Genomic DNA, 24902 nt, shown 5'->3' on the forward strand with positions numbered 1-24902 from the left:
CACTTGCATGTGGATTTCCAGTGTGGATGAGACAGGGGTCAGGGTTAGCGCCGAGGAATGGTTTTTCAAGAAATGTGAACTCCCAAGGAGGGCCACTGAAGTGAACCCAACCCCTTAGAAATAATTTTCCCAAGGTACAACATACTCTTTTATTCTTTATATTTCGAAAGAGTAACACATTCCTTTGCACAACAAGATTGAAAGTAACACCTAAACCCGCAAAAGGCAAGGAGCTCAGATGTACTGGCAACTCGGACACCTCACACACAGCAAGGTGCTAGCTCCAGCAAGAGCCCTCAAACCATAGGCACTCTTGTCTAGTGAGACTCTTTAAATGAAGAGAATGTTCCCTCCTTTTACCTACTAGCAAAAGCTTGTTGTCCAAGCATCTGAATTTAAAAATTTCCTTTTTGTGGCAGCTACCCCTCTTGCTCATGCTCCCTGGTCTTTGAAGGCCATCATCTGACAGGCTAGTTGCTGCAACTTGAAATCAACGATCTCTCAGCCACTAAAGTTACAGACCTCAGGCACGCAAGAGCCACAGCACAGCACTCCCCATCCTGCCCTTAGGGCACAAGAATGGGCAATAGGCCCTCGTGGTGTGTATTCATACAGCTACAACTGGAGCATACATAGATCCATGAGCATCCCCAACATCATAGCAACCATGTGTATCTTCCTTCTATCTTCTCCTTCAAGACCAATGGCCAACTTCCACAAACATTTCCACCCTCCACAGAGTTATAGCCAAGGCCTTAAAGACAGTTCAAACACACAGGTCCACAGGAAATGGCATCCACAATGGATGGACCAGAAAATAACCAGTCAACATGAGTCCACGGCAGTCTCTACAAGTACTTCTAGATCTGGCCCAATGGCCATGCTGCCAACACCATGGGCCCCAATCCTAAGAGAGCCGGCGCTCTCCCCAAGCAGAAAGATACAAACACCTGTGTCCCTACCTCAATCAGGAAGTCTCCAGTCCTCAGTCCGGCTTGCCATGCCACCCCTCCTTCATCCACGGACTCCAGGTACTGCAGGGCTGGGAACGCCGGCGTTGGCGTGAATTCTTCAATGGGTGTATCCGCTGGGAAGACAAGGAATGCCTCAGTACAAGCCTGGGTGATGTTTCAGGTTGACAGCCCTGGCCCCTCAGGGGAGCCTGAGAGAAAGGGGTGTGCATGTCCCCCACTGGAAGGCCTTGACACTCACAGTCATGGGTCAACACCAACTTGAGCAACGAAGCGAACTGCATTTTGGTGCCACCACATCTCTTGGCCTTTCTGTTGAAAACACTGAACAATGTGCCCTGCTGTACATGTCTATATGTACATGCCTGTCATTTTCTTTAAAAGCATCAGTGACTAAACATTTTCAGTTCTAAAAATGGAAAAGTTCCCCCCCATAACCACACAGAGCTACAGAAACACCACACCAAACCATTTGCCAAATTTATATCTACGTAGACTCGCAACCAAGGGAATTCAAGTTGGAGCCTGGACGGATCATAATGCTGACCCAGTGGGTGGCTGTGGATTTGGAAACTGCTTATGAATTCTTTCTACAGGGAGCCTGGCTCTCTGTGACCACTCTGCGGCCAGCACCCACGGGAAGGCTGGGCCCCTGCTCCTCAGCAGAGTGAGCCTTGGTTTCTGGGCCCCACAGAGCTGCTGAGCAAAATTCCAGGGCAAGAGATGGACTTCCCTGGGTAGTTATGAGCGGCCGGGGGTGGGTGGGTGGGTGGGAAGATGAAGATGACCCCAGCAGGGAGAGGGGACACAATATCACTCAGTCATGGACACACACACACACACACACACACACACACACACTCACACACGGGGACACGGATTCGTCTTTTCTTTCACTCTCTGGACAGGCTGCTTCTGGGCAGCCAGAGCTTTGGGCGTGTGGGGCTGCCACCCGGGGAAGGAGGCCTTTCCCAGAACAGGTGCTGGACCCTGGCGCAGCCCAGAGGCTCTCAGATGAAACTTCCACATGGCTTACCCACACACGCGGTGGACAGATGTCTCCTCTCACGGGGAGCTGATGCCATTTTGTTTTCTTTTGAAAGGGAAGCCCCCATGTGAAGGGCTAGTGGGGGGTACCCTGCCATGGAATGCATCCCCAGAGCCCCCCACCCCAGGCCACATGGCGTGTATGCTGACGGTTCAGTCCACGACAGAGGGGGACCATCTTGCCACATTTCCTTTGCAAAGTCACCTTAGGGGCGGGCACACACAGACGCCTGCCGCACTTGGAGCTGAAGCCCACTCCCAGAATGGGGCAGTTTCTAGATATCCGAAACTCAGCGCTGGGTAATTTTGGATATCTGAGCCCAGGAGCACCAAATCCAGCCACCGTTGGGCTGAATGAAACCACAAAATATAAGATTAAACCCATGATTTTTTTTTTTCCTTAAAAGGGTGGGGGGAGGGAAGGAGGGAGGGCGAGCAAGCAAGAGCTCGTTCAGAGCAATATTGTGCACAGAAAATTGAAAATATTCCTAAAGGAAGCCCCGATGTTTTCTGAGTAAGGGAGAATGTTAAAGAACACGGTTGTCTAGCAACCAAGTGCCCCCAGGAAGAAGGCTTCTTTCTGAGCCGGGGAGAATTTTCATACGGCGTGCACACACACACACACACACACTCACACACTCACACACTCACACAACATGGGAATGCACCCAGGCTGGGAGCAGCTGCTCTTACCTTTTGCCCCTCGGAGCACGAATCCAAAACCCTCATTGTCCTTCTTCTGCAGGACCACCGTCTTCTCCTCGATGATGCAGTCACTGTAGAGAGAATTCCGGGGATAGCGACCATTATTGTAACCCGTCATCATCACCGTGGCTGATCCTCCGCCGGGGACGTTCATCATCATAGCCAATTAATCACCCAGCTCGCCGGATCCAGGCAGCATGGAGGAAACTGAGCGGCACAGGGCGCAGGAGGAGCGGAGGCAGCTGGGGGGCCGGCTAACGGGATAGGCGGGCACGGCACAATGGGGCTCGGAGGGGGGGCAGGCAGAGGCAGAGGCAGAGCCGGAGCGGAGCCGAGCGAGCGGGAGGAAGGAGTCAGGCATGGTGGGGAGGCCGCCGAGCCATGGCAGCGCGGGCTGGCTCCGGGCACCCAAAGGCAAAGAAAGTAAGTGGCCCGGAGGCAGCGAGGGCAGCGGCGCTAGGGCGTCCAGGCCGATGCATCTTCCAGGGGAGCTGAAATCAGCCAGAGGAGAAATGAGGCAGCAGGTTTTTTTTTTTTTTTCTTCTTCTTCTTCCTGAAGGGGTTTTCAAAAATCAAATTCTATTTGCTCTCCGCACGAGCCGGTGCCGAGACGCAGCGACCCCTCCCTCTCGGTCCAAATGAATGTGGTGTCCCCACAATCACCAAGGAGCCCACAATGCCACGGCGGCAGCTGCTCGGCGTCATCCCGCACAGAGAAACCGCAGGCTGGCGGAGGGGGCGGCCGGGGCGCTGCCGATGGGTGGGGGCTCCTAGCGGGAGGAGGCAGGTCACTCCAGCGACACTGAAGCCACTGATGGCATGGCCTCCTTTAGGGGACGATGAGTTGTGGGGATGGGGAGAACAGGGCTCATGGGCTTCCTCCTTTGAGAGACGACCTAAAGCCACACCGCCTGCCTCTTGGCACGGCATTTTTTTTTTTTTTTAAAGGAAAGAAACCCGAAAGCTTCAACTTTGCTTCAGCTGCCAAAGCCTCCCATCATTTACAGTAAGGGCACTTAGCCACATGATTGTCCACCCCCGGCAGCGCCCGGGGGCGCGGGACGGAAGTGAACTTCCTGGTGGGCCACACAGCCTGGGCTAAACAGTGGTCCCCCCTCCGCTCCACCTTCCAGGGGCTGCATTCCCCCCAGGACTCTGCTGCCCCGGAAGTAAGTCGGCAGCTGCAAGGCTAGGCCCACAGTGCAGGGAAGGAGGAGGGGCGGAGGCAACATGGAGAGGCTTTCTCCAGGGTCCTAAGGGGCTGGCCATGGAAGGGCTGCATGCCAGAGGTCCTGAAGAATCCAGCAGGCCCCTATCTCTGAGGGGAAGACGGCAAACAGTGGGAGCAGCGTGCTGACAGGCTCGGAGTCACAGACAAGTGAAGGTCAGCTTTGTCCGGCACTGGATTCAGGGCCGGCAGGAAGCAGGGGCCCCAGCATGCAGACCACTGGGAGCAGCTCGGCCAACCCAGATCAGGTGGCCCGGGGGGTAGGAGTGCTTGGTCGGAGGAGTGATGGGCTGCCGAGAGCTTCCCGTTGCATAGATGAGGCAGGGGAACTTCAGAGGGGCTGAGGGACACAGCTGGAGAATGCACACATGTCCCGAGCCACTCCCGAGCTCCTGCCCTTGCATCGGACAAGCCTGCAACAGAACTTGCCAGGGTGACCCTGCCTTCCAAAAAAGGGCTGGTATCCTGCAGACACTTACTTTCACACTGACAGACAGACCACGCAACTCAGGATGACTGGCCTAGGGTCTCATACTAGAGGAGGGGTTCTGTTCCTGTGCTCTTGCTCTGCCTCCTACCCTGGGCACAGAGAACCTCAGCTTTGGGAGCAGGGCCGTGACTATGAGCCCCCTGGCTCAGCCCCTGAAGCCCAGCTGATGCAGAGCCGGGAGTCCAGGGCCCTGGGAGCCCATGGGCAGGGTCACACGGCTGGCCTGGCCTTTCATAGATGATGGGGCTCCCTAAGCCTCTGAACTTTGCCCTCATGTTACAAGGCAATGAGAAGAAGCCATGGGCCTCCCAGGGTAACTGTGAGGTCAGATGGGCAATACCCACGATGGTGCGGGGGGTGGGGGTGCCCGGGGGACCCTAGGGAGCCATCAGTTGCCATCAGATATGGCAGCAGGCTGGGGCTTAGCTAGGACCCAGGAAACCACAGGAGTCAAGGCAGGAGAACCGGGCACGGGTGCAGGCTCCGTGGTAAGCAGACTCTCTGCCAGGCCCGGCTGCCCTTCTGTCTCCCTGGTGTCCCCCAACCAAGGCACAGACATGTCCTGCCTTCCCACCCACCTCACTTCTCGCTGAGCTCCTCAATGTGGCCCGGTGGCTACCTCAGGCGCCAGGCAGGTGCAAGCTCTGTGACCCGCTTCTCCAGGGAAAGGCTCACCAAGGCCCGGGCCGCTAAGCCACCGCATTGGCCCTACACTTCCCTCTGCATGAGGAACTGCTGGCAAGCAGCCCCCAGAAGCCCGGGAAAGACGGTGCCGGCCCTGCGAGTCCTCAGCCATACCTCCCCTGGGGACACAGGTGGCCCTCGACGCCTGCCTCTGCCCAGCTCTGAGGCGAACCTGTCTTGCAGTTCAGGCGGCGGCCCTACTGTGGGCCAACTCTGCCGGCAGGACCAAATGCTGCCTCGGGCTATGTGTGCCTCACAGCCGTCCCCCCTCACCCCACGATGGGGGACCTTGTTAGGGCCAGTGCAACACTTGTTGGCTACCCCAGTGACCGCACAGGGACGGTCTGCTGTGGTGGGTGAGGGGCAGCACTGGTATCATACACAACTCAGCTCAAGCCCCAGCTATGCTCTGGCTCAGGTCACTCTGAGCTTCACAGCTTCAGTGTCCTGCTCTGCAAAATGGGATTAAGAGCAAAACATGCCCTGTGGGCTGAGAAAGAGTTAATGAAATAACCCGCCGTGGCCCAGGGGTGCAGCATGTGTTGGTAACACAACCCTCCTGAGCAGGGTCACTGTTGCGTGTGCCGACCCCTCCTCCTCCCAGGGACCCCCTCCGGGCCTAAAGACGGAGCCCCTCTCCGAGCCCTCGGAGTCTTCTCAGCGATTCCTCATTCAATGAACTTTCTGACTCCCACTTATGGCCGCAACCGTCTTGCCCCTAAAACATGTGGCTCTGTCCTGCTTGCTGAGCAAGCATTAAACCCCTTTAGTCTCTGATATGAAGGACTCCTATCACTTCTGTCCTGCTTTACTTCAGGATCTAAATAGCCCCCAGCTCCTGCTCATCGTGACCCTGTCTTATTTTTATTCACAGACAGACCCGGGTTTGAATCCCAACCCAGGCATTTACCAGCTTAGCGGCTCAGAGCCTGTCCCGCCTACAAAGTGGTGGCAGTAATATTTGACTCATAGGCATTTTGAGGAGCCACTGAGATAAGGCCCCTGTTATGGCGCCTCAATCCCCCAGGAGATTTGGGTCCTGGACGGCCGACACCCACAGTACCCAGCCAAGGGCCACACACCCATCACGTCTGTAGGCTGCCGCAGAACGGGTGTGAACACAAGATAGGGGTGGATCTTGGGTGCGTCAGTGCAGGTGGGCAAAGGAACATTGAAGAGTCTTGAGTGAATAAGCCTCCAATTGGGACAATCCCTGGATCCTGGGTCGCACCCAGAGGGCAGGAGCAGCTCGGCGTGGTGGAGCGCCCAGGAAGCCCGAGATGCAAGTGGAAGGGAAGTCCCAGGCTGCTAGAAGTGTACAGTCTTTGTAGCAAACCGTGAAAAGCAGTGGGAGCTCTGAATGGAAGCATCGTTCCCTTAGAACAGTTCACGTCTAGTTTCCTCTGAATGGCACAACCATACAGCGTTCCCTCTACCCCCACGAATCAGACTGGGCATTTCCACCCCTGGGTCCTAAGGAGGAACCTGCCTGGAGATGAGAAACTCTCAGAGGGCTCCTTATCCTGGTTTATGAATCTAAAAGCTGCCTCAGGATGATGGCTGTGGCCACATGCGGAAGCTGCGGTATGCAGATGGGGCCTGTGCAAGATGCCTCGGGAGCTGTGCCGAAGCCCCAGAAAACAGAGGCCACCCGGCCTCCTCTGGCCGGCCTGGCCGTGCATCAGCAGACCTGCTCCCCAGATGCACCCCAAACGTACTGGCAGCTGCCTTCACGGGGACACTGCCCCAGCGCCCACGAGGGCCCCAGGCGGCCGACCTTGGTGTGGACCCAGAGGCCAACACCACCTGGGCCTGGGGACACGGTCTGGTGAAACCAGCAGCCCAGCCCTGCTGACTACACTGCACCCCTGCTTTGCATCTGCCCCCTGGCCTGGACCACAGTCACTGCCCTGCCTTCCTGCAGGGGCCCCTGGCTCGTTTTCACTCCTGAAACGCTCTATCATTGAGATATATCATGTCTCTCACCAAGCACTCACACACAGACCCTTCACACCTCACTGCCTTATGCTCTGTGTCCCCTCTGCCTGCCATGCCCTCCCCAACACTCCTTACCTCACAGGCTCCCGCACGGGGCGGAAGCCGTCCTAAACCCTCCCGATGATGGTCAATGTCACACATTCTCTCCTCAAGGATGCCTTTGAGCCTGGCCCAAGCCTGGTCCTTCTTCTCACCCACTAACCCATCAACTATGCAGCCCTTGGGAGCAAACATCAATGCCTTGTTCCTCTCTGATGCTCCCTAAGTGGCACAGTGTCTGTTCTTGGTAAGATTCTACTTGGGTGTGTTGGCTAAACCAAAAAAACGTAATCTAGCTGTGCTGTCTTCAAATGCGTTTTCTGAGTAGGGTGGGAAGGCTCTTCAATGAACACAAAATGTACCCTTCTTTGCCAGTTTCCTGTAGCAGGAGCTGTGGAAGGCAAAGGGGGCAGGCACCTAGCCCCACCCGTACAGCTGTGCAGATTGTACACAGTGCAACCACAGAGGATACTAGTCACATGATGGCCATCATAGAACCCTATATTTATGATGGTTATTTTGGCAGAGGTGGAAGTAAAGTGCCTTGAAGGGTCAGGCAACTTTTCCTAAGTGCATGCAAAGATGGAATACAGGCCATTGGCTTTCTCAGAGAATGTGAGAGGTGTCCATACAGAACCACATCAACACTGGGAGATGGCTTTGTGTTGAAACTCTCCCGGAAGCCACATGGTTGAGGTTTCCATGTTCCCATTCACCCAACAGTCCCAATGCACACCACAGTAAAGGGTTTACTCAGTGCACTTGGAACGAGACAAGAGGATCATGGAAATCAGGGCTCGCACAGAGGGCCCCAGAGACCCCATCCCACTGGCAGGCCTGAACACACTCCTGGCCCTGCCTCACAGCACCATAGGTGTCCAGGCATCAAGTGGCTTTTAACTAAGGCCCAAGGTCCCCTTTCTCCCAGCAAGGTCCCACAATGGGCCTACAGGGAAGGCTGCTGTTTAGCTGGTCTAGGAGGTAGCAGGTGCCAGTGATGACCATTGGCATTTAGGATTCGTTAGTTCTGAACAAGCTCCCGTGGCAGCGGGGCCTGATCCTGGAGGAGGTATACACATAGAGCCACAGGAAGAGGAGCCTGGAGTGACAGAGATGTGTGAGCATGCAGGGCCCTGGGTTGGCTCTGTCTGCCCTGTCTCACATGGGAAGGATCATAGTGGGCATTTTAACCTTGAACACAAGGACTGTTGGGGTAGACTAGATGGCTTCACCTGGAGCTCTCCAGATCTGGACTAGGATGGGACCATCAAGTCAAATAGCTGCATCTCTCCCTTGCTCCACTGGGACTGGGTTTTGGTGTAGGGCTGAAGTTCAGGGGCGGCTGGGACCAGTGGCTAAGCTATGTTCGTTAGCACATTAATGCAGCCATAGCACACTGAATACCTACTGAGTGCCAGAGAATGGACTAGTTACTTGGCACTTTGCAGAGATCAAACCAGGCCCAGTCTGGCCCTGATGGAGTTGTCAGGTGTGGTGTGTTGAATGGTGGCCCCACCGAAGATGAGCTCAAGTTGTAACTCCCTGGACCTGGGCATGTGCCCTTGTTTGGAAACAGGGCCTTTGCAGATGTGTTTAGTTAAGGATCTCAAGATGATAGCACCCTGGATTTAGTGAGGGCCCTAAAACCAACGACTGGTCCTCATCTGAGAAAAGAGAAGGAGATTTGGGGGCATAGAGGCACCTGGGTCAGAGAAGCCAGGTGAAGACAGAGGCAGAGACTAGAGGGACGGGGCTGTACACCAATGCACACCATGGATTTCCAGCAAACAGTGGAAGCTGGAAGAGCTGGGGAAGGACCCTTCCTGGAGCTCTTGGAGGGACGCAGCCCTGCTGACACCTTGTGCTCAGACCTCAAGCCTCCAGAACTGGGAATAACACACTTTTGTATTCTCAGCCCATGGTCATTTGATACAGGAACCTTGGGAAAAGCTTACACCGGGCAAGTGGAAAGCCAAGTACTATTCCGAGAGTCACACGAGTGCTGGATATGGTGCTGTGAGAACCAGAAGGGGGCTGGGGGGCTTCCTGTAGGAGGAGGGCTGATGCAGGAGCATGAGTGAAAGGATCAGGAGGCTGGAGAGGTAAGAGCAAGAGGAGAACATTCCAGAAGGAGGTGGAACCACAAGATAAAGGTTCTGAGGCATATCAGAGAAGCCAGAGGGGCCGATCACACAGGGCCCTGGTCTCAGCTGGGTGCACACCCAGGGCAAGGTCTAGGGGATGCAGCTGGGAGGTAAGAGGCTGGGGTGCAGGCCCAGGACATCCCTGCTCCGAGTCACCCAAGCAGACTAAGATGACAGAACACAACAGTTGCACCTGCTTCCACTAGCCAGGCTGGAATCTCACTCAACGACCCAGGGTTGACTCGCACACGTGGCAGGAACTTGTCCAACAACCACGTTCCATGGAAACAATTCACACAATGTCTGCTGCTGCTGGTGACAACTGTCCCAAGCCACCAGTGTGAAGGTAAGGTGGTACACAGGTGGACAAGATGCCTGGCACCGTGGCACGAGCCAGATGCCAGATGAGGCACCAACATGGGGAGGGTGCTATGCCCAGAGTCAGCAGGAGAGGCACACGCGCAGACGCAGGGAGGTGCCTTGAATCCGACAGGTTGACCCCCTTTGGGGTTGTAGAACTGCTGGGGTGGGGGGTGGGGGGAGGTGGGAGGCAGTGGGGACATCGAGGCCATCAGGCTCTACAACCCAGCCCCCAGTGGCCTCAAAGCTTTGTGGGGTCCCAGAGACATGCCTGTGACCTGAAAAACAAAATCCCCGGGCTGTGAAATCTGAAGAGCAAACAGCCACATGCAAACTGGTCTATGCTTAATTGTCTCTGAAATCTAACGTGGGGTCAGCCTCATTACTCACTAAATTTTGTATCCACAAACATATCATTGTATGCACAAAACCAAGGGCAAGTCGGATCTTCTCAGCTTGAAAGAATTTTTGGGTACGCGGCCAAGGGCAAGAACTCGCAGGAGCCTCGGGGGAATTCTCGCAGGGAGCTACTCACAGGCACATGGGTTCAAAGGCAAAATTCCCCAGATCATTGCAGAGCTTTTCCCTGGCGAGGTCCATGGAACATGGGCCGTGCATACAGGGGTGGGTCTGGGTGGGGGTCGCTGGGGGCGGGGGCGGCGGAGCCTGGGGGCCCCTCCTTGGAGGACTCCCATTAGGGAGGCTGGTGCGTTTATCCTAAGAAGAGGTGTGTGTGTGTGTGTGTGGGGGGGGGGTCTCCACCCTCCCCAGGGCAGCAAAACGCAAGCCTGAGAGAAGCCTCGTCTCGGTCACTCTCCTGGTGAACGCATTCCGGTGACAGGCGAACGCAGGCAGGAACTGGGACACTATTAGAAAGAGGGACCTCCAGGGATCGGGAATGACAGCGGCTGTCCTAGAAATTTCCGGGCTCTGCCAATCAGGAAGGACGAGGCTTCTCTGAGGGGGGTGCCGGTGGCCTCAACAGGTGTCCCAGCTGGGCAGAGATGCCAGGCGTGGGCAGGCGGCCCAGATCGCTGCGGCGGTGCTGGCTGTAGGGCGGCACAGAGGGCCACTCCACGGGCGGCCAGGGCAGGGCCCGGCCTCATCCTTGGGAAGCCTGGCAGCCGCGAGCAAGCAGGGAGGGGGAGGGTTCCCCTGTGTCATCTGTCACTGGCTGCTGAGCTGGAGCCTCCCAGCCCTGTCTACACACACCGCCACTCCCCGTATCCTGCTTCCTGCTTCCTGGTCGGGAAGTACTGGGTGATCGATCGGTGTGGCCCTCCTGCCCCCCTCCCCACCCTCGTCCCCGGCGAGATGCAGCCCTGCGTTCACTGCCATCTTGGTGTTCGGAGGCACAAGCTGTGCAGGAAGTCGGGGTGTGGGCAATTCATTCACAAATGACGCCGCTCCTGGCTCGGGGGAGCCCACCTTGCTCCCGGGCAGGGCGGCAGCGTCATCTCATGGCGCACCGGTGAGGATGCGGGCTCTGGCCCCCGGAGCCCGCTCGCCCACTCAGCAGAGGCGCGCTCTTACAGGTGGATCCGCGTCTCGGGTGGGCAATTGTGACAACACCCTGCCCGGTGCTCCTCCTCATCGCTAACGTGATAAGCAATACACGGTTTTCCTAATAGAAGCAATAATGTGCAAAGAACTTGATTCAAATTAAATTGTCTCATTACTTTGTAATAAATCACGCAAAAGCATTTCCTAAGTACTACCAGGCGTGTTACCTGCCAGCGGTGGCTGGTGGAGGAGACAAAGACACGGCCGGGATGCGTTCGAAATCCCGACGGGAGGCGAGCATCGCTCCCCGCGGAGAGCAAAGGATGTGAGGTCTGAAAGGGAAGACAGCCGCCTTGGAGCAGGAAAGGCTCGGGGTGGGGGGGACCCCCAGCCTCACCAAAAACCCTCACCCACAGGATACAGAGCTCCAGCGCGGCTGCAGGACCTCACAGGGTGTGGGCAGAGGTTTGGAGAGGTCCCCGGAGCAGGGCGCGGCGGGGTTGGAAGACTCGGCTGCCGCTGTGAATAAGTAGCGTGGACACCGAGTATCTGCAGTGCGGCCCCAGGCAAAGCACCCCCTGGTGACATCGGTCGGGTGCCCCAGTGTTTCCTGCCACTTGACGGAACGTCCTGCACCTGCACTTATGTACAGCAGGACGTGCCTGTGTGGGCAAAGCAGGAAGTACTGTCTGCTCAGTCTCCTGTGCACCTGGACCTGATGCCGGAGCCGTAAGCAGAAGGGAGGCCCACGAGGGACCGACGCCCTGGCACCCCGCTCTGCTTTCGGAGTTAGCAGGAGCCCCTGGGGTGCTCCCATTGTGAGCCACGGCTCAAAAAGGGTCACAGGAGGGGCCCTCAAGGCGCCGTGGGAAACGGTGTTCCCAGCTCCAGGAACAGAGGAGAAAACCTCGGTACTTGTGCCAACGGGACGCGGAACACCAAGGGGTAGCCCCAAAGGGAGGCGTCTTCCTGGCGCCCTCCATCCTCTCCCCAGCCGGCCTGCAAGTGCCCTCAGCTGGAGTCCCGAGACAGAGCCAGCATCCGCACATCTATCCACAGCCTCCCCCACTTAGGAGGCCCCGTCACTTTTCATCTGAGGACCACAAAAGGTTGCTGAAGAGTCTCTCCTGAATTCACCCTTTATTATAAAAATATTAAATCGGATCACATCTGCCAGTCAAAATACCACAGCTTCCCATTAGAACTGGGGATGAAAATCCAAGCTCCCCACCATGGCTGAGACCCTCTGTGAGCTGACCCAAGCCCCATCTCCTCATTCGACTTGCTCCAGCCAAGGGCTGTCTTCTCTTCCTCCAGCAGGCCAACCTCAGCTACCACAGTGCCCTTGCACTGCCTGGGCTCTCCCAGGATGCTGCTGCAGGTCTGCATGAGCCAGTCCCTGAGCTCACTGATGCAGAGGGGCCTCTGCTGCTGCTCAGAGATGCCCTCCATGTCCCAATTCTCAGCCCTTTCTTCTGCTTTATTTTCTTCCAGTTCCTCACTGTATTTGAATTTATGATTTGTTTGCACATTTGCTTACTGTCTGAGTCTCCCAGTAGCATCTGAGCGTCTCTAGAGCAGGCCCTGGTCTGCTCATGGAGCTTTTAGCTGGAGAAGGCCCACTTTGTAGTGTTGGCTCTGGCCAGAGTTGGAAGTGGGACCTTGGACAGGACTCACCCACACTGGGCTTGGGTTTTCCTGTCTGTAAGATGGAAAATTGGAACATTCCAGTAGGTTCTTGACTGATGCTTACTGACTCAGGATGAAGCCTGAACCAGGGACTCTCACATATGATCTGCAATGCAGATGGGCTGCACAGGACACAGGGGGCCTCTCAAGTTTTAAAACTGGGCTGGACCTGGGCAAGGCAGGAAGAAGGGTCACTGAGTGCAGAAAGGCACGGCACCCACAGCACCACGAAATCTTCTCCCATGGCTTCCACCTGCCATCCTCCTGGCCCTCCAGGCTGGTGGGGTCATTCATGTTGGATAGTCTATGAAGCCTGTGGGGAAGGTCTGCCCAGGGCCATATGGCTCAGCCAGTGGCAGGTCCAACTTGTAAACCTTTGCCTTTGATCCTGAACTGAATATTCTCTCTTTTTAAAAAAAGATTTTATTTACTTATTCATGAGACACACACAGAGAGAAGCAGAGATACAGGCAGAGGGAGAAGCAGGCTCCCTATGGGGAGCCCAATGTGGGACTCGATCCCAGGACCCCGGGATCATACCCTGAGCCAAAGGCAGATGCTCAACCACTGAGATACCCAGGAATCCATTGAACTGAATCTTCTTTAAAAAAAAAAAAAAAAAAAAAAAGCAAAAAATCAGAGGAACAGTATAACTGCTTGACATTTTGCTAGGAGTGTGGAAAGGGGCTGTCTGTGACTTTTCTTCCTGCAGTAATAGCAGCAAGAGGCTAGGCCTCCCCCATCTGTTGGTCTTGAAACTCACCCAGGAAGACCACGCTGAGTGGGTAGTGGGGCAGACCGTTCCCCAGTCTCTCGGGGAGCAGCAGCTGTGGTTCAAGCTGTAACACTGGAAGCTGTGTCCTTTCGTGAGAGCCAGACTGCACGCAGGCATCACCTGGTGCTCCTGGCTTTGGAGAGGGGGCCGGATGCGGCTGGGTACAGGCCTTGGGGGCTCACCCTGAAACCCCACAGAGCCCACCTAGCCCACCGATGGCACCGTCCTCTAAGGTGAGAGGTCATGAGAAACCCCGGCCAGGCCCCAGCTGGAGGGTAGGGTCTGGCCATTGTGACTGCCCACCCCTTGATCGCCAGCCTCTTCCCACAGAATATAGTTTCTGTTCCTGGTGCTAATGCTGTACAAGAGGTCGCCTTCACCAAACGGGCAGTTCTGAAAGTTGCTCAGAGCATGAAGTAGACACATTTTCATGTGGGGCACCTGGTGAAGTCCTTCAAAAGGGGGCTGCAAACATTTTAGATCAGGGGTTGTCAAACTCTTTCTGTAAAGGGCCAGAGAGTAAATATTTCAAGCTTTGCGGGCTATGTGGGTCCTGCTGCAGCTCCTTACTCTGCGTTACTTGTGGCTCTGCCGCAGCCATTACATTTACAGTATGTAAATGAATGTGTGGGGCTGTGTTCCAATAAAACTTTATTGACGCCAAGAGGCAGTGGGCCGGGTTTGGTCCTTGGGCCACAGGCTCTAAAGTCACGTTCCTGGTGTTCTAAAGACACTTGACACTAATATGTGTTATGTGAGTGCCTCAAAATAACTCCCCTGCAACCGCGTATCATAAAAGCGAGGAAATGTCTTAATCCTCCTACACAAGCAATACTTGCATTGCTGCACACGGGTACCTAGTTTGACACAACATCTGAGCTTCAGAAAAGACCCAAGGAAAACACTTTTTAGAAATGAGGTCATCTACCAGATGCCCTAGAAAGATTCAGAAAGATCCCAGGGAGAATCCTTCCTGAAACACAAAGAAACACGCCCGTCCTTTCGAGTAGAGCCAAAGGTAAGGAGGCCCAGCATCGAAGAGTCAGTGCAGGAACACGTGTGTCACCAAACAGTGTGTTTAGTTAGGTAAGTGCCATACTTTCCAATTCCCATTTCCACTAAGGGGCCATCTGCCAGATGAGGTGGTCTTCTGGGGCATGGCAGAGGGGTGCTGCTCTTGGGCTCAGACCGTACTTCGACCTGGAACACACTATGGATGCGTGCTATGTGCCAAACTCCTATTCATCTGTCAAAGCCCACTTCAGCAGCCACCACTTCTGGGAGAGCTGGGTCCCTGTCACAAGCCCAGCTCCTGGTGCTTCCCCTGTCACCTCCCACTGCAGAGGCAGGAAGACTCAGAGACTTGCTTTCTCAGCCTCCCCTGCAGTTATGGGTGGTCACAGGACATGGGTTAGGCCCAGGAAACTCGAAGGCAAGTCTCCAGGGCCCTCTGGGAAAGATTTTACTTGTGGGAGAGATTTAGACGGGGGGAGGGGGCTTCCTAGGGTCTCTCCTTCCCCTATTGAGTTCTGAGGGCATGGTACCTGGAGCTGTGGCCACTGTCTTGCAGCTGTGGGGGAGAGGCTAAGTGGCTTGTGGAGCCACTGCTGAGCCATGGAGCGGACCCTAGACGTGCCCTCCTTCAGGCTTGCTGCCTCCGCCTCCACCACTGGGAGTGGGTTTCTGTTCTTTGCAGCCAGAAGCTTCCTAATGGACAGCCAGAGGCAGGTGCAGGGAGGGTGAGGAGGTCATAAATGAGAAGACACGGGCAGATGACCACAATCTAGGTGCTAAGACTTTCCGATAAATCAAGTGACCTTCAAGCTCTGTTCTGGGTTGGGAAAGGCTCATCCAGACCCTGTCTTCTCCGAGGACTGCTCATTAAGCAGCGAGGACTCAGGAGCTCTGGTGACACAGACCTGGGGCCCCACACCAGCTTCTATTTCCTGGGAAAGATTTGATTAAAGCTCCTCCTCTCAAATCAACTCAGTCTGGAAAGTAGACTCTAAATATCAGTGGTTTTGTTGACTCTAGCCAAGACTGGTGTGCTGTCAACCATGCAAGGACTCCAGAAGCACCCCAGCTACTCCTAAGTCCTGCAGCAAAGCTAGTGTACCGTGTGGGAAGGGACAGACAGACACAGCGGAGGGGGGAAATTTTGGGAGCTCCAGCTAAAGTAAAGGATGTTAAGACAGGTAGGAACGTCGCCATGGTGTGGACCAGCTCCTCTGATCAACAGAAGGGAAAGCTGAGGCCTGTCCCTGCAATGGCAGGGCCAGGGCTCTGCATCTTCCGATGCATCATGCCTCTATGGTCAAAGTCACCAGGTGATGGGGTTTCGGTTCTGGAAAAGCGACAGAAGCGTGTGCAGTCCAGCTGGTCCAGTGGAGCGGCGTGCGTCCTCCTCTTGAAATCAGCAAGGGCCACCGAGCTTTCCCGCCCCTCCAAGTCCAAGGATGTTGGCTGCTTCCCATGGGACCGCTGTGCATGACCACGGGAGTCCATGTGGCTTCCATCCAGCCCCACATGCCCTCCGACCTCCAGGACTGGCCCGAGCTGGGCCCTCCTACCCTCACAAACACCCCGACTCAGGCCCTGTAAGTCGCTGTTGCTTGCACTCACTTCTGCCCGTGAGCTGCTCCCCAAGGAAGACGCTGTCTTACGGTGCAGGTGCTTGTCCCCAGCTGTGTGTCCCTCTTGTGTGCAGGACGGCCCCCTCCATCTGCTCCCTGCCATGCCTCCGCCTGAATTATCAGGGCCATTTCCCACGGCATCTGGATAGAGCTGTCGGAGCTGCACGCTGGCGAATCCTCCTGAGACGTAAGTCGGCCCGGCCGCCAGGCTGCAGATGGTCTGTGTTTGCAGGGGCTTCCCGGTGTCTTCCCTCAACTTTCCCTGTTGTTTGGGATTTCCTGGTTCCCCCACTGCTTTCCTCATTACTCTTCATTAAACCTGGAGTTGCAGCACATGGCCGGCCACCCCAGCCAGTCGTCTTGTCCTCCTTTGTGCTGGGGCTACCAAACTGCTCCTCGCGGCTCTGGCGATGGTTCGCTGCTTTCCAGCCGGCCCTGAACCAATCCTTTTCCAGCCACAATCTGTTCCAGGTGCCTGCCTACAAGGCCAGGCTACATCTGTATTTGTTTTCCTCCCTCCTTCCCTTCCTGTCTTCAGATAACCAGCCTGGCTTCCGTTCCCCATTTACTCTCCAGTTTTCCCCCAAATGCCCAAACGCTGACTCTCATCAGCCTGAGGATCTTACGATGTCTGAGCAACGTCCCATCACTGAGAAGAACGCCGTGGCAGTCCAGCAGCAGGTGCCGGCACACACTGATCAGCGCAAGCGTAGATCACACAATGGTCCCATGTTCACAACACGCCAGGCGCCGTGTGAAGCCCACAGCATCCTGTGTCTCACATAACAAACTTAGGAGGGAGGCACTGTCTTCTTCCCCACTTTACAGGTGAGCTCAGGGAGGTTCGGTGTCTAGCTAAGGTCACACAGCTGACACAGGGCACAGCTGGGAGTCCAGTTGAGGTGCTTGGCTGCAGAGTCCTGCCTTTGCCTGCAAGGAGCCACGCCTGTCCCTTGCTCATGGAGGGAGGACTTGGGGCTCCTCCTGGGCCTCAGCACCCACTTTTGAAATGCACACAGCCCGGAGCAGCTCCTCCATGCCCAACCACACTTGGAGCCTGAGGCCCACCTCCTGTCTTTGCACAAACTCATCTAACAACCCTTGTGCCTGGTGAGAAGTGGGACAGAGCCTTATTCCTGGAGCAAAGAGGGAGTTTGGATGGGATACCGCCTCCCCACCTGTTCCAGCCACCTGCCCCAGGCCATTAGCTGTTCATCCCACAGCATCAATGAGCAACTGAGATGATGTCCTTGTTTTTCCACACGTCCCTGAAGCACCCCCTTGCCCCCCCCACCACTGGAACTGGAGCCTTGGGAGGGCAAGGTGCTGTCTGTCCTGCTGGCCATGCACCCCTGCTGCTGCCTGGAGTGGTGCTGGCCCCTGGTGGGCACACAGATTTCTTCTGCTGGTGACCTCGATGAGACCCCTGTCAGAGCCCAGGCCTGGCCCCAGAGCTCCTCTCTGTGGCGGGTATCAGGTCCACTGCTGCCTGCCACCCCACCCTGCTGCCTTGTGCATATCAGAGCAGGTGCCCCAGGTACCCCTCCCGCAGGCACTGACCTCTGCCTGCCAATGTGCAGGAGATCCATTTCTGCATCCACAGGGACCAGGGTGTGCCCTGTGGGCCACACCCCCACCACCCTGCACCAGAGCCTTGTGGTTTAGGCCTTAGCTTGAGGCCTGCAGGTGAAGAGGCTGAAAGCATATGAGTGGGAGCAGTTGGCTGGTCTCAGCCCTGGGTGCTCTGGTGCCTGAATGAAGACACACGCGTCGGGAGCCATGGCTGGACAGCCTTCCCCCAGATGCATGTCCACTCTGAACGTGGAATGTAATTTCTTTGGAAATAGGTCTTTTAGATGTAGTTAAGGGAAGGATTGAGGACAGGTCACCCTGGATCTGGGGAGGGGGCCCTAAATCCAATGATAGGTGTCCTTACAAGAGACAGAAGAGGAGAGAGAGAAGAGGAGAAAATATGACGAAAAGCCAGAGGCAGAAGTGGAGGGACGTGGCCACAGCCCAGGGACACGGGAAGGACCCTCCCCCAAGGCCTCCAGGGTCAGGAGGGGACAAATCTGTGTTGTCCAAGCTGCCCAGTGTGGTCACGTGCAGGGCACCCTGGGCACTCATTAGACACTGTTGTAACGCTGAGGTCCTGAGCTCCATCTGCACAAACCTCTGTGCAGGTGTGGGGGGCCCTGTCCACAGAGAACGTCTCACAGACCGGGGCTGCGAGAGGTTCCCGGGGTGGCCAGCACCGTGGCCTGTTGTGGCCGACTCCCCCAGCAGGGCAGCCAGGAGGAGGGGCCCCTGCCTGAGCAAAGGGCAGGCGGGGCATCACCCTGACCTCAAGCTGGCCAAGGGAGACCTTGCTCCTGGCGCCATGTGGGTTCAGTCTCAGGGGGCCAGCGCTGCCCTCTGTGTCCTGGACATGCAATGGGCTCTGGGCTGCTCTGATGGCAGCAAACCCTTACCCTCCTTAGCTTCTCCATCTGGGGAGTGGGCTGTCACTCCCGACCCTGGGGGAAGGGCACGGGGGGTGATGCACTCAAGGCTGACCCTGATGAAAACTCCCTGTCCCAGCGTCTGTTCTCACGTCCCCAAGTCTCAGCACGTGTAAAGCTCACAAATGCCCTGTATTGGCTTTTGCTGTGGCAGCAACTGAATATGAGCCTGGTGGCTTCCACGGTGTACTTGCTCCCGCTGTGCACCAAGGGTTGTAGCCTCTCGGGCTAACTCAGGCTGTTGTAGGGAGGCCCTGGGTGTGAAGGGGGAGAACCTGTTCCTTGTCCTTCCAGGTTTCCGGGGCCGGCCTGCATTCCTTGGCTCATGGTCCCTCCTCCATCGCTCTGACCCCTGGTCCTTTATCACGTCTTCCCTTCCCCTGCTCCCAACCTTCCTTCATCCTAACGAGGGCCCTTGTGATCCTGTTGGGCCCACCCAATGTGCTAGGAGCATTTTACAATCTTTTTTTTTTTTTTCATTTTACAATCTTGAGGTCAGCTGATTCCCTGCAAGGTCCCCTGTGCAAACCTAAATCCCCTTGGGCATGCATCCTGTTCATATCCTGGGATTCAGATGTGGGCATCTACCAGGGGGACTGTTATTCGGCGACCACACCACCTAAGTCCCTCCATCCCGCCCAGCCCCCTGTGAGACAGCGAGATAGACCAGGCTTGTAGTGTAGGCTGGGGGTGTCTTCATCAAACCTCGCTGATGAGGGGGTGACTCATCACATCCCAGGCACTGCCCCGGTGGCGCTGCTGAGGGCGGAGGCCCCCGTTGGCATGGGTACCGCGGGCCGAGCAGACAGGTACGGCGGCGGGAATGTTCGTGCGCTCTCCGGTGCGTGGAGGAACAAAGCCTGGTCAATAAGGAGACCCCGCGCAACTCCCACCGACAGGCTGGGGCTCCGCCCACAGGTGCCCCGAGTGGAAGGGAACCGAGCGGTGGTGTCAGCTGCTCAGGGGCATTTTGGTTTTTCTCTCCTGGAGATGCCAGGGGCTCAGCCTATGCCCTGCGGGCACCCTCATGCTGGCGGCCTCCCCTCTCGGCAGACTTTGATCCCCGAAAGCCCCAAGTAAAAAACTTCGGCGTGGAGGCGTTTCTCTGCCTTCCCGGTTCGCGTGGAGGAGTCAGGGCACACTGTGTGTAAGGCCCGGCTCAAATCCAACGCGCGATGCTGACGAATCCAGCAGGGCTGGCAGGAGCCTCATCTTGCAAAGTTAGAGTCCATCAGATTCTCGGGGCAGAAACTAATCACATAAAGATGAAATTCGGACCCTGGGGAGTTATCTCCACGACGGCCGAGAGGGGCTCACGCTGCACGTCCATCCCGCGACCGTGCTGGGGCCGCACCTGCCGGCAGCCAGGCCAGGCTACGATGTGTCAGGCTCCACTGCGGCCCCACCGGCCTCTCCCGGGAGATGAGGTCATTACCTGGGAGCAGTGAAGGGGTTTCCAGGATCCTTCTATCTCTGCTGGTATAGACCTTTTTGGCTTAAGAAGTGGTCCCTAACACCATGACCTGGGTGGGGGCAGGAAGAGCAGACCTGTGCCCCTTAAGAAAACCCATCTTTCCTTGGTGTGTGTCTCCGGGTTCTTGGATTTCCTACAGAACCCCCTCTCGGTGTCCTGTGCACGCAGGGCTCTGCTGGCTGCAGGGTGCCGGTGCTGATGGCCAAACATCACCCTGATTTATAAAAACAGATTCTGGGCATGGTTGGGCTGACCCGTACAGGGCGTGCTCCTGGATATGGCAACACTGCCCCACGGGCGGTGGGGGGTAGGGGGGTGTGGTCACTTTTCCGTGTGGCAGAAAAGGGAAACAGCTCAATGACCTTGGGACGGTGTGAGCCCAAACCTCCCCAAGGGCGAATGAATGGGTGAGAGCATTTGGCCCAGCAACTATGGCTGCAGGACCCCAGCCGATGGTAGGACGCCCTCAAGGGCACTGCAAGGTGTCAGGGGATGGCCAAAGTATCCGGGGAAAAGGAAGGAGGGAGGAGGAGGTCATCCCCATACGCTGATGGGGCCTGGACACCACGTGGCAAGTGGGGAGGCAGGACCACACTTGTGGGATGGGTGGTGTGGGGTGTCCACTGTGGCCTCACATTCACAGGAAAGGTCACCAGGGCATTGTAAGAGGGCTGGCGGGCACACCCGGCCCCAGGAGAGGCCGCTTCTGGGCAGCAGGATGGTGGGAGATGTACTTCACACATTGCTGCTTTCTCTGAAGGTCTCAGGATGGTCACATGGGCACCAACAGTTTTCTAGAAAGTCCCTGACAGTAGGAGGAGAGGGCAAGAGGTGGGCAGGAGGAAGTGAGGAGCCCTTGTCCCACAGGTGGGACATTGGTCCGGAGAGGCGAAGGGTGGAAGAGGAAGGAGAAAAGGAGAGCTCTCAAGTCTCGGAAAGATGGGAGGACGTGCCTTTGCCGGAAGGCGGGGTCAGTCCAGGGGCTTGGCAGCCTCACCTGGCCTAAGGGTCAGGGGTCGGGGGTCGCAGCACAGGTGAGAACACAGAATTCCAGGCGGACACAACAGAGGGGGTGAGGCCAGGTGTCAGAAGATGAGGGAACGAGGCGGCCTCAGGCTTGGTCCTGACCCTCCACCCCAGTGCCCCTGCATCATGCCTTAGCTCCCCATCTTTGGTGAACCTTAGTGGGGTCCACTCGACGCAGCATCCTGCCCTCCCCACCGATCTGCCCCCACGTTTCTGCATCTGCCATCGAAACGGTCACCTGTCACCCTCCATCCGTGGTGTGTTTTCCTGCTCATCCACGCATGTGTGCTGCAGGGGTGGGTTGGCGGCTGGGGGGGCGGCCGGCGCGAACAACCACACACAGGGCGGCTCCAGACAACAGAATGATTTTCTCACAGTCCCAGGGCCAGAAGTCCGATACCCGTTGTCCCTGGACCCAAATCAAAGCAATGGCAGGCACTCCTTCCAGGAGCCCTGGGGAGGCTCCTCCCAGCCTCTCCGGGCCTCTGAGGCACAGGTACTCCTCCGCCTTCTCTGCCTCCACGATCACCACCGCCCCCCCCCACTCCCTCCCTTTGCCTCTCTCTTGTAAGGACAGCTGGGCTGGCAGGGAGGGCCCACCTGCTTGAGCCAAGATAATCTCCCTATCCTGAGATCTGTAACTTAATCATGTCTGCAAAGGTTTCCCCACTTTTTTTTTTTTTTTTTTTTTTTTACCATATAAGCTGATGCTCATGGGTTCCAGGGCATCTTTGGGAGCCTACCAGACATGCCAATCAATCACAACAGAATCTTCCAACACTTGACACATAGTTTCTGAATGAATGCTTGAGAAGAGAGGCGTGAAGTCCTGTCCTTGCTCCTCCTTCTTGGTACCCATGCCCCCTCTCCCAGGGTATTTACCCATCACCCCTGAAATGTGGCAAGTCCAGGAGCCTGAAGCCACATGTGGTCAAAGACCCGCACCCTGGTTTTCTGAGACAGTCTTACTCATTACGTCATACGGTCCCCTTCCTGGGAGGTGTAGACCGGGGCAGGAGACAGGCACATCCCAACCCCCGGTGCACGGCGAGTGCCTCCACAGGGTCCTTCCAGGAGGCCACATGTCCCCATCAAGACCAAGCAGCTCTAAATGCTCGGATGGGAAGAGGTGGGAAGAGGTAAGCATGTGTGCATTTCATGAGCGGTGACACTGTGTGGAAAGTGGAAGCCAAAGAGCCCAGCCCTTTCTTTTTTTTTTTTTTCCAGCCCTTTCTCAGTACGCAACTCGCACACCTGTCCTTGATCCTAGCCATGCCCCGAGGTGGTGCTGCCAAGGGATCCCCGCCTTCCTACACAAGAGGCCTGGACATTTGGCAAAAAAAAAATTTGAAAAGTGATTCATGCACAGAAAGAAGCCACACTTTTAAAGCACGGGGTGAGAAAGGCTGCCGACCTCCAGCAGGATCCCGGCTACACAAGCCCGCCGCCAACCTCTGGAGCTCACTTCCCCTGCCTCTGGGCCCTGCTCCAGAACAGAGCTCTGCCCACCCCAGCTCGTCCCTGGGCCCCTGCTCATCCCTCCTCCGTGGGCCAACTGCAGGCCAGGAACCTGGGGACATGATGGCACCATCTGTCATGCCAGGCTTCTGGCCGCCGCGCCAGCCTCCACCTTGACCTTGAGTAGTGGAGTCGGGCTGGAGTCAGCACATACCACGAGGGGCAGAGACCCGCGTGCTGGCTGGCAGCCACCCAGCAGTGCACCCAGGCCTGGAGCTGCCGTGACCACCTCCCAGGGTGGCAGGGAGTGCAGGCGCAGGTTTCTCTAAGCTGCACCTCCCTGAAGCCCCAGATGGGTCACGTCCATGCCGACCTATGGGCACCTGGCCTTCCCTTTTGTCCCTGTCCTCCTGCCCTGTGCCGCTGCCCCCAGCTGCCTGTGGCCTGCTTCTCAGACCAAATAGACCTTTAGGGAAAGGTGTGTTACTTCCTTTTTTAAGAACCTGAGTTACAATTGACATAGATAAAATTAACCATTTTCAAGTGAACGCTTCAGTGGCATTTAGTGCATTCATAGCGTTGTGCTACTACCCTGTCTACCTAGTTCCGGAACATTCTTCCCACCCCAGGAGGAGACCTCACAGCTCTTAAACAAGCACTCCCCAGCGGGATAATTCTTGAAGATGCAAAAGAAGAACAGGCCCTCACTGAATGTAATACATAAAACGTGGTCAGAATACGCCTCAAAATCAGGAGAGTCCCTTGAACCCCAGTAAGACAGAGGCTGAGAGCACCTGGCCTGGGTTCAAATCTCAACCCCCCCCCTCTCTGTATAGCTTTTTCTTCTGTAAAGTGGAGGTCATGAATATTCCCCTGCTCATAGGGCTGAGAAGAACATGTGGAACGGGTCATGGAGTACGATGATGTACCAGGCCTCAGTTTCCCCATCTCTGAATGGAGACAACAGTCACCTCACAGGAGGTATGAGGTCCAGAAGTAAGAGCCACTGCAAAGTGCTGTGCATGCAGTAGATGCTCAGTGTGTTGGTCCCGTGTGGGGGCAGGAGCTCAAGCAGAGGGTGCCCAGGTGCCACAGGGACTAGACAGGGGAGGGAGGACTCGAGAGATGGCCCACATCAACCGCTGTGATGTGGAGTCCAAGGGTGAGAGCCAGGAGGAAGGAGAGAGCTGCCACTGCAGACCTACTGTGTGCGGGGCCCTGACGGGTGCTTTGTGTGCGGCGATCACGGCACCCCCTGGCAGGGGCACTGCCTCGGCGCCCAGTATATGGATGAGGAGCCTGAGGTCAAGGCCGTGAGGTTGTCCACATCTCAAAGCCAGAGGAGCCAGCGGCACCAGAGCCCAGACCCGGGAAGCTCTCTGGGGCATCGTGGCCTGCTCTCTACCATGGTCTCCAGTCCATGCCCGCTCACAGGGTGACACAGGTGGAACCAGACCAGCGCCCCAGACAGGCCTTCCGACTTCCCGTCCAGGGCTTCCTCCTCCAGCCTGGCTCTTGCTGTGGGATTTCGCTGTGGGGCTGTGCTGTGGGTACAGGGGTGCCTCTCAAGACCCAGTGTTCATGAACTGCTGTCTTCTTGAGTGCTCCTGCGCTGGTGCCCTGGTAAGCCTGGTGCGGGCCTGGGGGCACCTGGCATAGGACAGGGGCTGGGGCAGGGGTGAATGCAGGGACACAGTGTGCTAGCAAATGACCCAGCATGGGCAGGGGCATGAGAGTGTGGTCACAGTGACAGGCGAACACTGGGGCCTGGACCCAGAAGGTGGGAGTGAGGGGAGGCTCGTACACCATGTACAAAGGCCTAGATTGTTCTGTGCCCAGGGCAGGTGGTGAGCACGAGAAATTCGTATTTCAGAAATGTCACTCGGTTGGGAGGACTGTGAAGAGATGAAGCCACTGGCAGCCGAGAGATGAGTCAGAGGGCTGAGCCCAGTCCAGGTGAGAAATATGGGAGCTTCTGCCTATGGCCTTGGCTGCAGTGATGGGGGAAGGTGTAATGAAGAGGAAGGGCAAAGGGAGCTCATGGCACTTGGGACTGACTGGCTGCCAGGAGAGGCTGCTGGCTGACATCTAATACCTGGCTGTGTCTGCTTTGGAAATGCCTATGATCCACATGAGGAGGTCAGAGTCCTGGCCTGCCTTACTCTTCTTTACCCTTC

At 56.5% G+C, this 24902-nt stretch overlaps 1 protein-coding gene across 7 annotated transcripts in view; it reads right to left on the reverse strand.

Moving 5' to 3' along the window:
- SHANK2 (SH3 and multiple ankyrin repeat domains 2) overlaps positions 1 to 24902 on the reverse strand; it is a 510376-nt gene that overhangs the window by 148630 nt on the left and 336844 nt on the right. For all 7 annotated transcript variants that reach the window (XM_072790331.1, XM_072790330.1, XM_072790327.1 and 4 more), the window contains 2 exons: positions 2712 to 2794; positions 963 to 1087 (listed from right to left, as the gene is read on the reverse strand). In XM_072790331.1, the coding sequence (XP_072646432.1) occupies positions 963 to 1087; positions 2712 to 2794 (208 nt within the window). The remainder of the gene's footprint in view (positions 1 to 962; positions 1088 to 2711; positions 2795 to 24902) is intronic.

This window comes from Canis lupus, chromosome 21 (genome assembly GCF_048164855.1).
Source record: "Canis lupus baileyi chromosome 21, mCanLup2.hap1, whole genome shotgun sequence".
Taxonomy (NCBI): Eukaryota; Metazoa; Chordata; class Mammalia; order Carnivora; family Canidae; genus Canis; species Canis lupus.